At 40.9% G+C, this 12,650-nt stretch overlaps 1 protein-coding gene across 1 annotated transcript in view; it reads left to right on the top strand.

The window, feature by feature from the left end:
- Positions 1–7,662, top strand: part of LOC139262997 (actin filament-associated protein 1-like 1) — a 232,800-nt gene extending 225,138 nt beyond the window's left edge. The window contains exons 17-20 of the mRNA XM_070878426.1: positions 338–391; positions 2,490–2,680; positions 4,470–4,586; positions 5,423–7,662. Coding sequence (XP_070734527.1) covers positions 338–391; positions 2,490–2,680; positions 4,470–4,586; positions 5,423–5,449 — 389 coding nt within the window. The 3' untranslated portion in view covers positions 5,450–7,662. The remainder of the gene's footprint in view (positions 1–337; positions 392–2,489; positions 2,681–4,469; positions 4,587–5,422) is intronic.
- The last annotated feature ends 4,988 nt before the right edge of the window (positions 7,663–12,650 follow it).

The following is a 12,650-nucleotide window of genomic DNA, read 5'->3' as shown; positions in this document are numbered from 1 at the left end:
TCCTTCAAGACGCTCCTTAAAACCTACCTCTTTGATCAAGCTTTTGGTCACCTGCGTTAATTTCTACTTATGCGGCTCGATGTTGAATTTTTGTTGCAGAAAATTCCTGTGAAGCACCGTGGGACATTTCACTCCATTAAAGGCACTATATAAATACAAGTTGTTGTTGTAATGAATATTACAACACAACACCATCATTCTGGATTCCCAAAACCGCTTCCCCAATTTACCCTGTAAAGATGTTACTTTACATTATTGTTTTTACTTTGTTCCTTGTTCAGTGTGTCAATTTCAAGTCAGATTCCTCAGTACAAAATATTCTTTTTTTGCACTTTAGCTAATGAAGATGCAGTGCTATCAACATGTACATCACTGGAAAAAAGAAAAAAAGGTAAGAAAAATACAGTTTTTAAAAAGAAATGGCAATCTTTGTAAATTAATTATAAAAATTCTATCATACCTATTTTGTTGTAAATTTCAATGCATTGAGCATAAAAGAACCAGTTGTGAAAAAATATCATGCATATAAAGGGTGAGGTGACATCGTGATATAATCCGTTGGAGCATCAATGTACATTGCCATGAAATGAAGGGACGAATGCTCGTTTTCCCCATTTCACCAAACTCTTTAGTCTGTCATTGTGAAGACGTTCCTAGCTTTCATTTTGTTTGGCACCTCTGCACAATGGTATGGAAAATCATTGTCATGCCACTGTTGCACACTTCCTAGCAACCTGCTGAAGAGTGGCATTGGCAGAGGCCTAGAGCATGCCACTCACCAGCCCTTTCAGCCACAGGTCGGGGTAGGGGGATGGGGGGGGGGGAGGGTCGGAGGGAATAGATTTCATATCTTCAAAACTGTGGGTAAGGGAATGGGAGCCATATAAAACAGATGTAATTATTGATGAGAAATTCAGTTGACCAAAATGATACTGAGATTGTCAGAAAGTATGGACACATATCTGCTTCAGAACATTGCTAGATGCCCATCAAAAGCACCATAATGAACCACTGCTTCGCCAATAGATCACTGAGTTAATCCAGTGAATGACTGAACCACACAGCCAAGGTCGATCCCAGGTCTTTGCTGAGTTAGTAGACCTCAGACAGAATGGTGGCATTTAGCTATAGATTTGGTCTCAGTACCGCTACATTAGGTAAACGAAAACAAGAAAAATGTACTCGATTGCTGTCCAGATCTGTTCCCTGTGGAAAGTGCATGTTTGCACATCTGGTAAGAAATTGGGAGTGGAGGAGATATCTGCTGTGTGCTAGGTACAACAAACTCATAACCACATTTTTTTTTAAAAGGTGTTTACAATTTTGCAGAGATAACTTTTGGCCATGACCAGGATTGGCATGATATAACAGTTATAAAGGCCCCTGCCATTGAATAGCCTGCCAGCACTCATTGCCACGCTCACTCATGGCTAGTGGCCTGTTGAATGAGGTAGTAGTGGAGGGTGACTGGCACCATTGAAGCTGTACTCCAACAAAGAGTCAACACCTACAGGAGAAGAGGAGAGAAAGCTAGCAAGAGGAGAAAAAACAATGGATGGACCTTGGACCAGCACAATATCAAGGGCCAGACACACCCAATCCTAATTTAGGTTTTTCCAAGTAAATTGTCAGTCCAATTTGAACCATTTCAGGTTCAGCTACATCTTAGCAATATGTTCATACATACACTATGGCCTGTATTCGCGTATGCACAGTGTACGCAGTCATGAGTGCCCCCCCCCCCCCCCCCGGTTCCGGGGTTCCACAAGCGATGTGCATGTGCGAAAATCCGGAACTTGTGATTGGTCAAGTTTCGGTTTGACAGATCGTATGAATCTGAAGGAAATGGACATTTGTTGCAGCAGGGTTGGGCTATTTGCCCAGCGAATGTCCATAAAACGCTTAGGCCTGGTAAAAACAAGATTAAGACCTTCTTTTAAGGGTTTAAATAAATCTTAAAATACATTTTTTTTAAATAATTTAAACATTCAAAAACCTTCAAAGTTAGTTTTGGTTATTTCTGGCCCATTTAAAAATGTTTCAAGTTATTTTTCAAAGAATTTAATGTATAATTAAATTGTATTTTATTTAATTTTAAAACAGGTGATGATTTATTTTTATTTAGGTTGTGTGAAAATGTATTTTTTATGTGATTCCTATTCTGCTTATGGGGATTCCCGATGGATTGGTTAGGCTGGCCCACATGATCCCAGGGACGCTTGCGAACCACATGTGCCCCTGGGATATGTGGGCCTTTATGTAGGTGTAGGCCTGCAGGCCTGGGAGCGCAAATCTTCGTCGGTCCGAGGCCATCAGGTAAGTATGGATTTTACTTGCGGTTTGGAGGCATTCGCCCAGGGGAAGCCTCCCACCACAGTTTGTATCCTTTAGTAATCCTTTAGGAAGGATGCATTTTAAATGTTAACTGGAAACATGCACCATGCACATGGTAACCAATCTAATGTATATAATGTGGACTTTTTTCACAGGTAAAAAATCTCAAATTGCCCTGGAAGAGAAAATAAGAATGCTGGAAGAAAAATGTAAAGTAAAAGAAACTGAGAGGGTGGACTTGGAACTCAAATTAACGCAAGTAAAGGAGAATCTGAAGAAAGCTATTGCAAGGGGAGCAGAAATGAGTTTAACTGTTGACTCCAAAACAGACTCTTCTGGTCTGCAGGTACTTGAAGAATCTTTATTTTTGCAGTAAAAAAGGAAATAAATTGTGAAAAATAAAACAATCTTAACATCTTTTGAATATAACATATTTTTAAGTTTTGTTGTCAGTTTGGCTCAGTTGATAGCAGCCTCTTCGCTTTTGAGCCAGAAGGCCCACTCTAGTACTTGAGCACACAGTCTAGATTCGGACACCAGGAGAGTATTGAGGGAGTATTGTATTTTTGGAGATGGGGGTCCTTCAGATGGCATGTTAGACCTCCCAACTTCCTTTTCAGCTCGATGTAAAAGATCCCATTATACTATTCGTAAGAGATCATTCAGCCTGGCTGATCTAGGGCTAATCATGTAGGATCGTCACAGCCTTGGTAGTCCAAGTAGATAACTTTTAAATTGCAGAGCCTGCAGCAATGGCCCTTCCCTTTAAGGCAGGGAGGGGCCCTGTGAAAGCACCAGCGCTGCACGGCCCAGTGAGTAGCGCTGTTGAAGTCTCCACCCCGCCTGCGTCCTTTATCACTCCAAGAAGGAAGTGGAGCACTTGATTTAGCGCTCTACTTCCTTACAGGGGCACTAAAGACAACTTTATTGAAAGCTAGGAAGCATTAGCGCCTGCCGCTAAATTTCCTGGCTTTCAAAAGTTACCTCCCTCAAACAAGGCAATAATGTAATTCACCTCCATCGTCTTTGTACACCAACATTGTATCCAGTGCAAAATGATAGAATGAAGGTGTCCTTTCTTGCTACCCCAATGGCTCACTTGTTAAATCCACTGTGCAGGTTCAATCCCTAATCTTTCTTGACTGAGTTGATTTTGACCAGGATTGCAGTAATGGTTCTAGAATTGACCTCAACACCCCTAAGCTGAAGAGGAGAAAAATCAGCAAGAGTTTCTGACCTAGATTGATATCCAGTGACTTGTTCTGGAAAGTGTCCTTGTGTGGATGTTGGATGAGGAAAAGACTCAGCGGCATCTGAATTTCTGCTATGTTACTCATCGTAGGTGGATCTTCTTGCTGGGTGTAAAAAGATGGAAAGTTGGCCCTTTAAAATACAAGAAGCTGGCAACATTTGTACCAGACATTCACTAGTGCCTCAGTTGCTAAATGCACAGTCTAGTACGTTACTCAGCCACACGTTGGAAGAAGATCCCAGGTTGAATCTCTACCTTATGCTGAGTTGCCTGATCTTAACTGGAGCAATCGCAGTTAGTTAAGGTGGCTAGGCTATAGAAGGGAACAATAAGCCAGATACCCAAGTCTGATGGCTAATCAGCGACTTGGATTGGAAATTGTCTGAATATCAGGTGAGGACAGTGTGGGCATAGCTGTGTTGCCTCCAATGAGTTGCCTAGACAACCAACACATTGTCAGGACTCACACCTGGACACTTGTGTGAGGTACTGGAGGACTTTCAGCACCATACACAAGTGTAAGTCAGCACTTCCAGGAGAAGAGAGGAGCAAAGAAAATACACAAAACTATGCTGCAAATAAAATATCTGGTGCTAGCTACCCTGGCAGAAAACAGGGAAGAATGGCAATGATGTTTTCAGCATGAGAACTGTATTTGGACCTGACAAAGTGAAAACTTACAAGTATTTAGTTCACTCCTGCAAATATTTAGTGCAGAGATTCCCTCTCATCTTTGATGAGCTTTGTAATACATTTTATTTTGAGTTTACAGTTCCTGAAACAAATGAACTGATGTTGAATATATGGTTATGGTAAAAAGGAGCTCTGCTCTCGTGTGGATGAGTAGTTCCATTATTAAAATATTGTCCTGTGTTTCCAACAGACTGAAAACAGTTACACAGAACATCATTTCATTCCCGTGAATTGTGCTTCAGAGTTGAGAAGGAGAGCTCCCACCATGATATCCTCCAGTAAAGGATGCGTCTTACAGAAAGCTAAGGTATCAGCTTCGTTTTGATATCCTATTTCTAGTAGGAAACAAGGCGTCACATTCACATACTGTTCAGTTCCAGTTTGTCACTGTAAGTGGTGCCATGTACTAGCGACCAATTTTTCAGTAGTGTGACAGTTTCACTCTCACCTAACACAGTGCTTCTTCATTGCTGTGAGAAGATTAGTGGAAAAGCATGTGCACATACAGGTACAATGACACACTAATATGCAACACTGAATTCTCTTCATAACTGCAATTAGGATTTAACTCTATTGTGTATGTACTTGATAGAAATGAATTTGTACAGTAATAATTTTACAGGATAAGTTGTGTTTCTGTTTTTATTTCTAAGAATTAATACTGATGCTTATTTGGGAGCTAATTTATGGCAGTGACTCCAAATGTCCTGGAAACATTTTGATACAGCCCAGAAAATAGGAATAAGGAACTTCAACCATTTTCCCTTTCCCCTCGATTTTCCCAGTATTGCAGTGCATTTCTCACGCTGTCTGTCCCCGATGATGTAAAACAAAGCAAGTTACATTCCCTTTTAATTATTCCTGTCCGTGGATGTACAAGTAATAATAGTAATTTGGTAATGTATCACTCATGGGCTGAAAGACAGAAGCTATTTACTGTATTCAGTACCAAGGTCATTATACTGGCAACTAAGTCAAAGCAGAACCCTTGTGGGAATAATATAAAAAGCAGCAGAATTAAACTATTTAATATTGTGCAATCTACTTCACATAACTACAAGGACAAAGCAAAAGAAATGAAGCTGCTTCTTCACTAACAAATTAAACTCTGACAAAAGATTTCCTTTCTATTTTTAATTATAGGAATGGGAGAAAAAGACAGGGACATGAAATGGACCGAGGAAGGTGGATGCAAGGGATTATTTATTAAGTTGGAAAGTGCATAATAAATTCAGGACCTTATCAAAGCATATCAGTTTTCAGGATGTGGAAAATGATCCTGCATCTTCCTGCTCAAGCAGAAACTGCAAATGAGAGGGACACATACAGAAGATAAAATGCTATAGGATGTGGGGTAATAAGGTCATAACTGTCTGGTTATTATACTTCAAGGCTGCAATTTTACTTCAAATTACAAGTTCCAGATGATTTGTCCAGTGTGTCACCAAACTCATATTCCTTTAGCTTGTAATGACTATTATAATGAAGACTGGAATGAAAATCCAACATGTGCAAGCATTACTCAGACATATAAATTATCATTCTGTAACTGTATGCTAGCTAGAGTAAATGCCTTCAGGAGAGAAAGAGAGAAGAAAGAAAATCAGTAATAAATAATTAATAAGTAACTGATCACAATAATAATGACTCATCCTGAAAGGAACTGCTGATCCTAGTTGGATCAGACTCAAATATCTTCCAGCGCATGCATTGTGTGCTCCATTTTTAAACAAGATGACAGAAATACTGTGACTCTCTGTTTTATAAACTGTGACCTCCCTTACTTGTGTATGCTTTGGGGTGGGAGCTGTACTGCTCAACTGATGGTAAAAATCAGAACTGAGTAAAAGCCATAAATGCACAGCCCATGCCTACACATGACTATCTCATCGTGGCATTTCACCCTGCCCCCCCCCCAGATTTATTTACTCAGACAGCTCAGTTAACATCTTTGTAACCTTAAATCCCTTTCTTGATAGCTACTGACTTCTTTTTCTGGGAGTCTGCACCACTTTTCTTTCAGGTGAATATTATATTGTCATCAAGCTCTGTGCTCACTGTCCAAGCTAAATAGCCCGGTCACCCCTACCTTATGTATATCTTTCATTATTCTAATATCATACCTCCTCTCATTGTTCTTCCCGCTAATGAAAATAGAGTCAGTCACTGGAGTCTGTCTTAGTATGTCCACTGGACCAATGAATTATATAGATCAATCAGGAGCCTGGTCACTAATAAACTAGGATTGAACCAATAGCTTTTTGCCAATACTATGATACAGGAGTCCATTAATAAAATCAAATAACATTGGTGCTTGGTTGGAGTGTGAGAATTGGAAGTAGAAAGTTAGGACTGTGTATCAGTACTTAGCCATGTCATAGAGCCCACCAGTGCCATGCTGCGCTGTGTGGTGGCCGTGCCACTGCCATGCTTTGACTTTGACACTGCCATTCATAAAGCATTTGGCAGAGAACTTTCCAATGTCAGACTACAGTTTGTACTTTGTACAGCTAGATGGAAAAAGGAAGGTTTTAGTTTATATCCACAACTCAACAAAACTCAGAATAAGTCAGGATTCATTTTGAATCAAAAATATGTTGCTTTTTTTAACCGATTAAAAAATGTTAATGTGAAAAAGGATTTTTGAACAAGTTGTAGCTGTTTATATTCAGTGTCTCACTCTTCAGCTTTAACCTTGTTGAACAAATAAATGCTGAAAGTTATTTACCATTTTGAGATGTCACTGGGCTCAAAATTGAGTGTTAATCGTTGCAGCTTTCAAAAATATAACTGGTTTCATCACTCCAGACAATGAATTGCTATTAATACAAAACATCACAGGTCAAAACAAAAGAATTCTGAAAAACATTTCTACATTTCAAGTATTTTCTGAACACATTTCTAAGTTTCTATGTTTAGTTCAGTGTAGATGTGTGAATGAAATTTTTCTAAAAATGCACATTCCGAGAGCAGCCTGTAAATAAGTGGTATTAAATTGCATTTTCTGTGTTTAATGTTTCAAATAAAAGAATTCCCAAATTTCCCCATCTGACTCTCAGCTCAACCTTCCTTGTGTTACTCACTAACAGGAAGCTAGAGTTTTCTGATTATTCATTCCGTTTGCTCATTCTGTTTTATAGTGCACCTGTATATATTTAAGAACCAAAGCTGTAGACAATTTTTAGTCCAATTATGACATTTCTTTTCCGATTGACTGAATTGTGATATTGAATAATCCACAATTTGTTTGTCAGCAATTTTTACCTTGCAACAAAAGACTGTTTAATTTGTAAGCACTTTAAGGGATAAGGTTCTGCATATATTTAAGGGCTAATGAACAGTTTTCTTGATAACCTGATCTGTGTCCAAATGTTAATTATGTACATTCCCTACCCCCCACCCTCAAAAATAAACGTTTTGCATCAGAGAATGTTGTAATTGAGTGCACAACGTGAATATGACCTATGTTCCATCTGATGTATGACTGATTAGAGCCACGACTTGATAACGTGATTGGAGTTGGATCTGCTGCTTTTGTTTGTTGAAAAACACACAACTGTCACAAAACCACCGGCAGGTTAATTTCATGTACACTTGACTATGTTTTTAAGCAGTTCATGAGGTGCAAAGTGATATCATGGCAACTCAAACATCAGAAGTCATCAGAATTTTGAAAGGTTTTCAGAGGGTAAACAATAAAGGATAACAGTGAAAGATTGTTTCCACTGGTTAGTGAATCAGTAACGAGTGGCCATTATTGGGATTATCAGTAGAAAAATGAAGGGGAAAGTTAGAAGAATTGTTTTTTCACACAGTAGATTATTAGAACATGAAATGCTTTTCCACAAGTGACCAGTGAGGCAGATAATATAACATTTAAAAAGGAACTGGATAGGTATTTAAAAAAGGTAGAATATAAAAGAATATGGGTAAAGGGCAGGGAACAATGAATAAAGTAAACAACTTCAGTTGAAAAGCCAGCATGCATGATGGGGTGAATGGATGTATATTCTATGTGACTCTATTGTCAATGCAATGCTGAGCCATCTGTTAAATTTAATTCCGAGTAATACACTTATGGGGTTGAAAGTTAGACATTGAGAAATGAAAACAGAGAATTCACCAAAGCGGGTTAAAAATTCCAATATCATGTGATAGCTTGTGCCTGTCAATGCATGGATGTGAACATGCATACATGCTGTGAAACTTGCTCATAATCATCACCTTCCAGATTAAATTTGCATAATTATTATTGAAATATAATTCACTTCTTTAATAATGACAATGTGTGCTAATATCAAAGGTTTTACCACAGCAGATATGGTTTTGGTGAGACAAAGATAAGCTGTCAGTGTGGTCTAAGAAACTTCAGTTTATACGTGTACAAAAGCAAAATACTGCAGATGCTGGAAATCTGAAATAAAAACAGAAAATGTTGGAAATACTCAGCAGGTCAGGCAGCATCTGTGGAGAGAGAAACAGAATTCACGTTTCAGGTCGATGACCTTTCGTCAGAACCACTCCGACCTTCCACCCCAGCCCAGACCTTCCCTTTTGTTCTTTCCTCCCCTCCCCCCTTTCCCTGCCCCTGCACTTACCTGTTACATAGAAACATAGAAAATAGGTGCAGGAGTAGACCATTCGGCCCTTCGAGCCTGCACCGCTATTCAATGAGTTCATGGCTGAACATGCAACTTCAGTACCCCATTCCTGCTTTCTCGCCATACCCCTTGATCCCCCTAGTAGTAAGGACTACATCCAACTCCTTTTTGAATATATTTAGTGAATTGGCCTCAACAACTTTCTGTGGTAGAGAATTCCACAGGTTCACCACTCTGGGTGAAGAAGTTTCTCCGCATCTCGGTCCTAAATGGCTTACCCCTTATCCTTAGACTGTGACCCCTGGTTCTGGACTTCCCCAACATTGGGAACATTCTTCCTGCATCTAACCTGTCTAAACCCGTCAGAATTTTAAACGTTTCTATGAGATCCCCTCTCATTCTTCTGAACTCCAGTGAGTACAAGCTCAGTTGATCCAATCTTTCTTGATATGTCAGTCCCGCCATCCCGGGAATCAGTCTGGTGAACCTTCGCTGCACTCCCTCAATAGCAAGAATGTCCTTCCTCAAGTTAGGAGACCAAAACAGTACACAATACTCCAGGTGTGGTCTCACCAAGGCCCTGTACAACTGTAGTAACACCTCCCTGCCCCTGTAATCAAATCCCCTCGCTATGAAGGCCAACATGCCATTTGCTTTCTTAACCGCCTGCTGTACCTGCATGCCAACCTTCAATGACTGATGTACCATGACACCCAGGTCTCGTTGCACCTCCCCTTTTCCTAATCTGTCACCATTCAGATAATAGTCTGTCTCTCTGTTTTTACCACCAAAGTGGATAACCTCACATTTATCCACATTATACTTCATATGCCATGCATTTGCCCACTCACCAAACCTATCCAAGTCACTCTGCAGCCTCATAGCATCCTCCTCACAGCTCACACTGCCACCCAACTTAGTGTCATCCGCAAATTTAGAGATACTACATTTAATCCCCTCGTCTAAATCATTAATGTACAATGTAAACAGCTGGGGCCCCAGCACAGAACCTTGCGGTACCCCACTAGTCACTGCCTGCCATTCTGAAAAGTACCCATTTACTCCTACTCTTTGCTTCCTGTCTGCCAACCAGTTCTCAATCCATGTCAGCACACTACCCCCAATCTCATGTGCTTTAACTTTGCACATTAATCTCTTGTGTGGGACCTTGTCGAAAGCCTTCTGAAAGTCCAAATACACCACATCAACTGGTTCTCCCTTGTCCAATCTACTGGAAATATCCTCAAAAAATTCCAGAAGATTTGTCAAGCATGATTTCCCTTTCACAAATCTATGCTGACTTGGACCTATCATGTCACCTCTTTCCAAATGAGTTGCTATGACATCCTTAATAATTGATTCCATCATTTTACTCACTACCGATGTCAGGCTGACCGGTCTATAATTCCCTGTTTTCTCTCTCCTTTTTTAAAAAGTGGGGTTACATTGGCTACCCTCCACTCCATAGGAACTGATCCAGAGTCTATGGAATGTTGGAAAATGACAGTCAATGCATCCGCTATTTCCAAGGCCACATCCTTAAGTACTCTGGGATGCAGACGATCAGGCCCTGGGGATTTATCTGCCTTCAATCCCATCAATTTCCCCAACACAATTTCCCGACTAATAAGGATTTCCCTCAGTTCCTCCTTCTTACTAGACCCTCTGACCCCTTTTATATCCGGAAGGTTGTTTGTGCCCTCCTTAGTGAATACCGAACCAAAGTACTTGTTCAATTGGTCTGCCATTTCTTTGTTCCCCATTATGACTTCCCCTGATTCTGACTGCAGGGGACCTATGTTTGTCTTTGCTAACCTTTTTCTCTTAATGTTCCCTGCAAGCTTCCTCTTGTACTCTATTTTCCCTGCCTTAATCAAACTCTTTGTCCTCCTCTGCTGAGTTCTAAATTTCTCCCAGTCCCCGGATTCACTGCTATTTCTGGCCAATTTGTATGCCACTTCCTTGGCTTTAATACTATCCCTGATTTCCCTTGATAGCCACGGTTGAGCCACCTTCACTTTTTTATTTTTATGCCAGACAGCGATGTACAATTGTTGTAGTTCATCCATGCGGTGTCTAAATGTCTTCCATTGCCCATCCACTGTCAACCCCTTAAGTATCATTCGCCAATCTATCCTAGCCAATTCACGCCTCATACCTTCAAAGTTACCCTTCTTTAAGTTCTGGACCATGGTCTCTGAATTAACTGTTTCATTCTCCATCCTAATGTAGAATTCCACCATATTATGGTCACTCTTCCCCAAGGGGCCTCGCACAATGAGATTGCTAATTAATTCTCTCTCATTACACAACACCCAGTCTAAGATGGCCACCCCCCTAGTTGGTTCCTCGACATGTTGATCTAGAAAACCATCCCTTATGCACTCCAGGAAATCCTCCTCCACCGTATTGCTTCCAGTTTGGTTCGCCCAATCTATATGTATATTAAAGTCACCCGTGATAACTGCTGCACCTTTATTGCAAGCACACCTAATTTCCTGTTTGACGCCCTCCCCAACATCACTACTACTGTTTGGAGGTCTGTACACAACTCCCACTAATGTTTTTTGCCCTTTGGTGTTCTGCAGCTCTACCCATATAGATTCCACATCATCCAAGCTAATGTCCTTTCTAACTATTGCATTAATCTCCTCTTTAACCAGCAATGCTACCCCACCTCCTTTTCCTTTTATTCTATCCTTCCTGAATGTTGAATACCCTTGGATGTTGAGTTCCCAGCCCTGATCATCCTGATCGTCTCTGTAATCCCAATCACATCATATCTGTTAACATCTATTTGCACAGTTAATTCATCCACCTTATTACGGATACACCTTGCATTAAAACACAGAGCCTTCAGGCTTGTCTTTTTAAACACACCTTGTCCCTTTAGAATTTTGCTGTAATGTGGCCCTTTTTGTTTTTTGCCTTGGGATTCTCTGCCCTCCACTTTTACTATTCTCCTTTCTATCTTTTGCTTCTGTCTTCCTTTTATTTCCCTCTGCCTCCCTGCACTGGTTCCCATTCCCCTGCCATATTAGTTTAACTCCTCCCCAACAGCACTAGCAAACACTCCCCCTCGGACATTGGTTCCAGTCCTGCCCAGGTGTAGACCGTCCGACTTGTACTGGTCCCACCTACCCCAGAACTGTTTCCAATGCCCCAGGAATTTGAATCACTCCCTTCTGCACCACTCCTGAAGTCACATATTCATCTGAGCTATCCTGCAATTCCTACTCTGACTAGCACGTGGCACTGGTAGCACTCCTCAGATTACTACTTTTGAGGTCCTACTTTTTAATTTAGCTCCGAGCTCCCTAAATTCGTCTCGTAGGACCTCATCTCGTTTTTTACTTATATCGTTGGTACCCATGTGTACAACGACAACAGGCTGTTCACCCTCCCTTTTCAGAATGTCCTGCACCCACTCTGAGACATCCTTGACCCTTGCACCAGGGAGACAACATACCATCCAGGAGTCTCGGTTGCGGCTGCAGAAACGCCTATCTATTCCCCTTACAATTGAATCCTCTATCACTATAGCTCTCCCACTCTTTTTCCTGCCCTCCTGTGCAGCAGAGCCACCCATGGTGCCATGAACTTGGCTGTTGCTACCCTTCCCTGATGAGTCATCCCCCTCAACAGTACCCAAAGCGGTGTATCTGTTTTGCAGGGGGATGACTGCAGGGGACCCCTGCACTACCTTCCTTACACTGCTCTTCCTGCTGGTCATCCATTTACTATCTGGCTGAGTACCCTTTACCTGCGGT

The sequence above is a fragment of the Pristiophorus japonicus genome, chromosome 4, assembly GCF_044704955.1.
Source record: "Pristiophorus japonicus isolate sPriJap1 chromosome 4, sPriJap1.hap1, whole genome shotgun sequence".
Lineage (NCBI taxonomy): Eukaryota > Metazoa > Chordata > Chondrichthyes > Pristiophoridae > Pristiophorus > Pristiophorus japonicus.
Note: the sequence above shows the minus strand (reverse complement) of the source record. Positions and strands in the feature narration are given on the sequence as shown.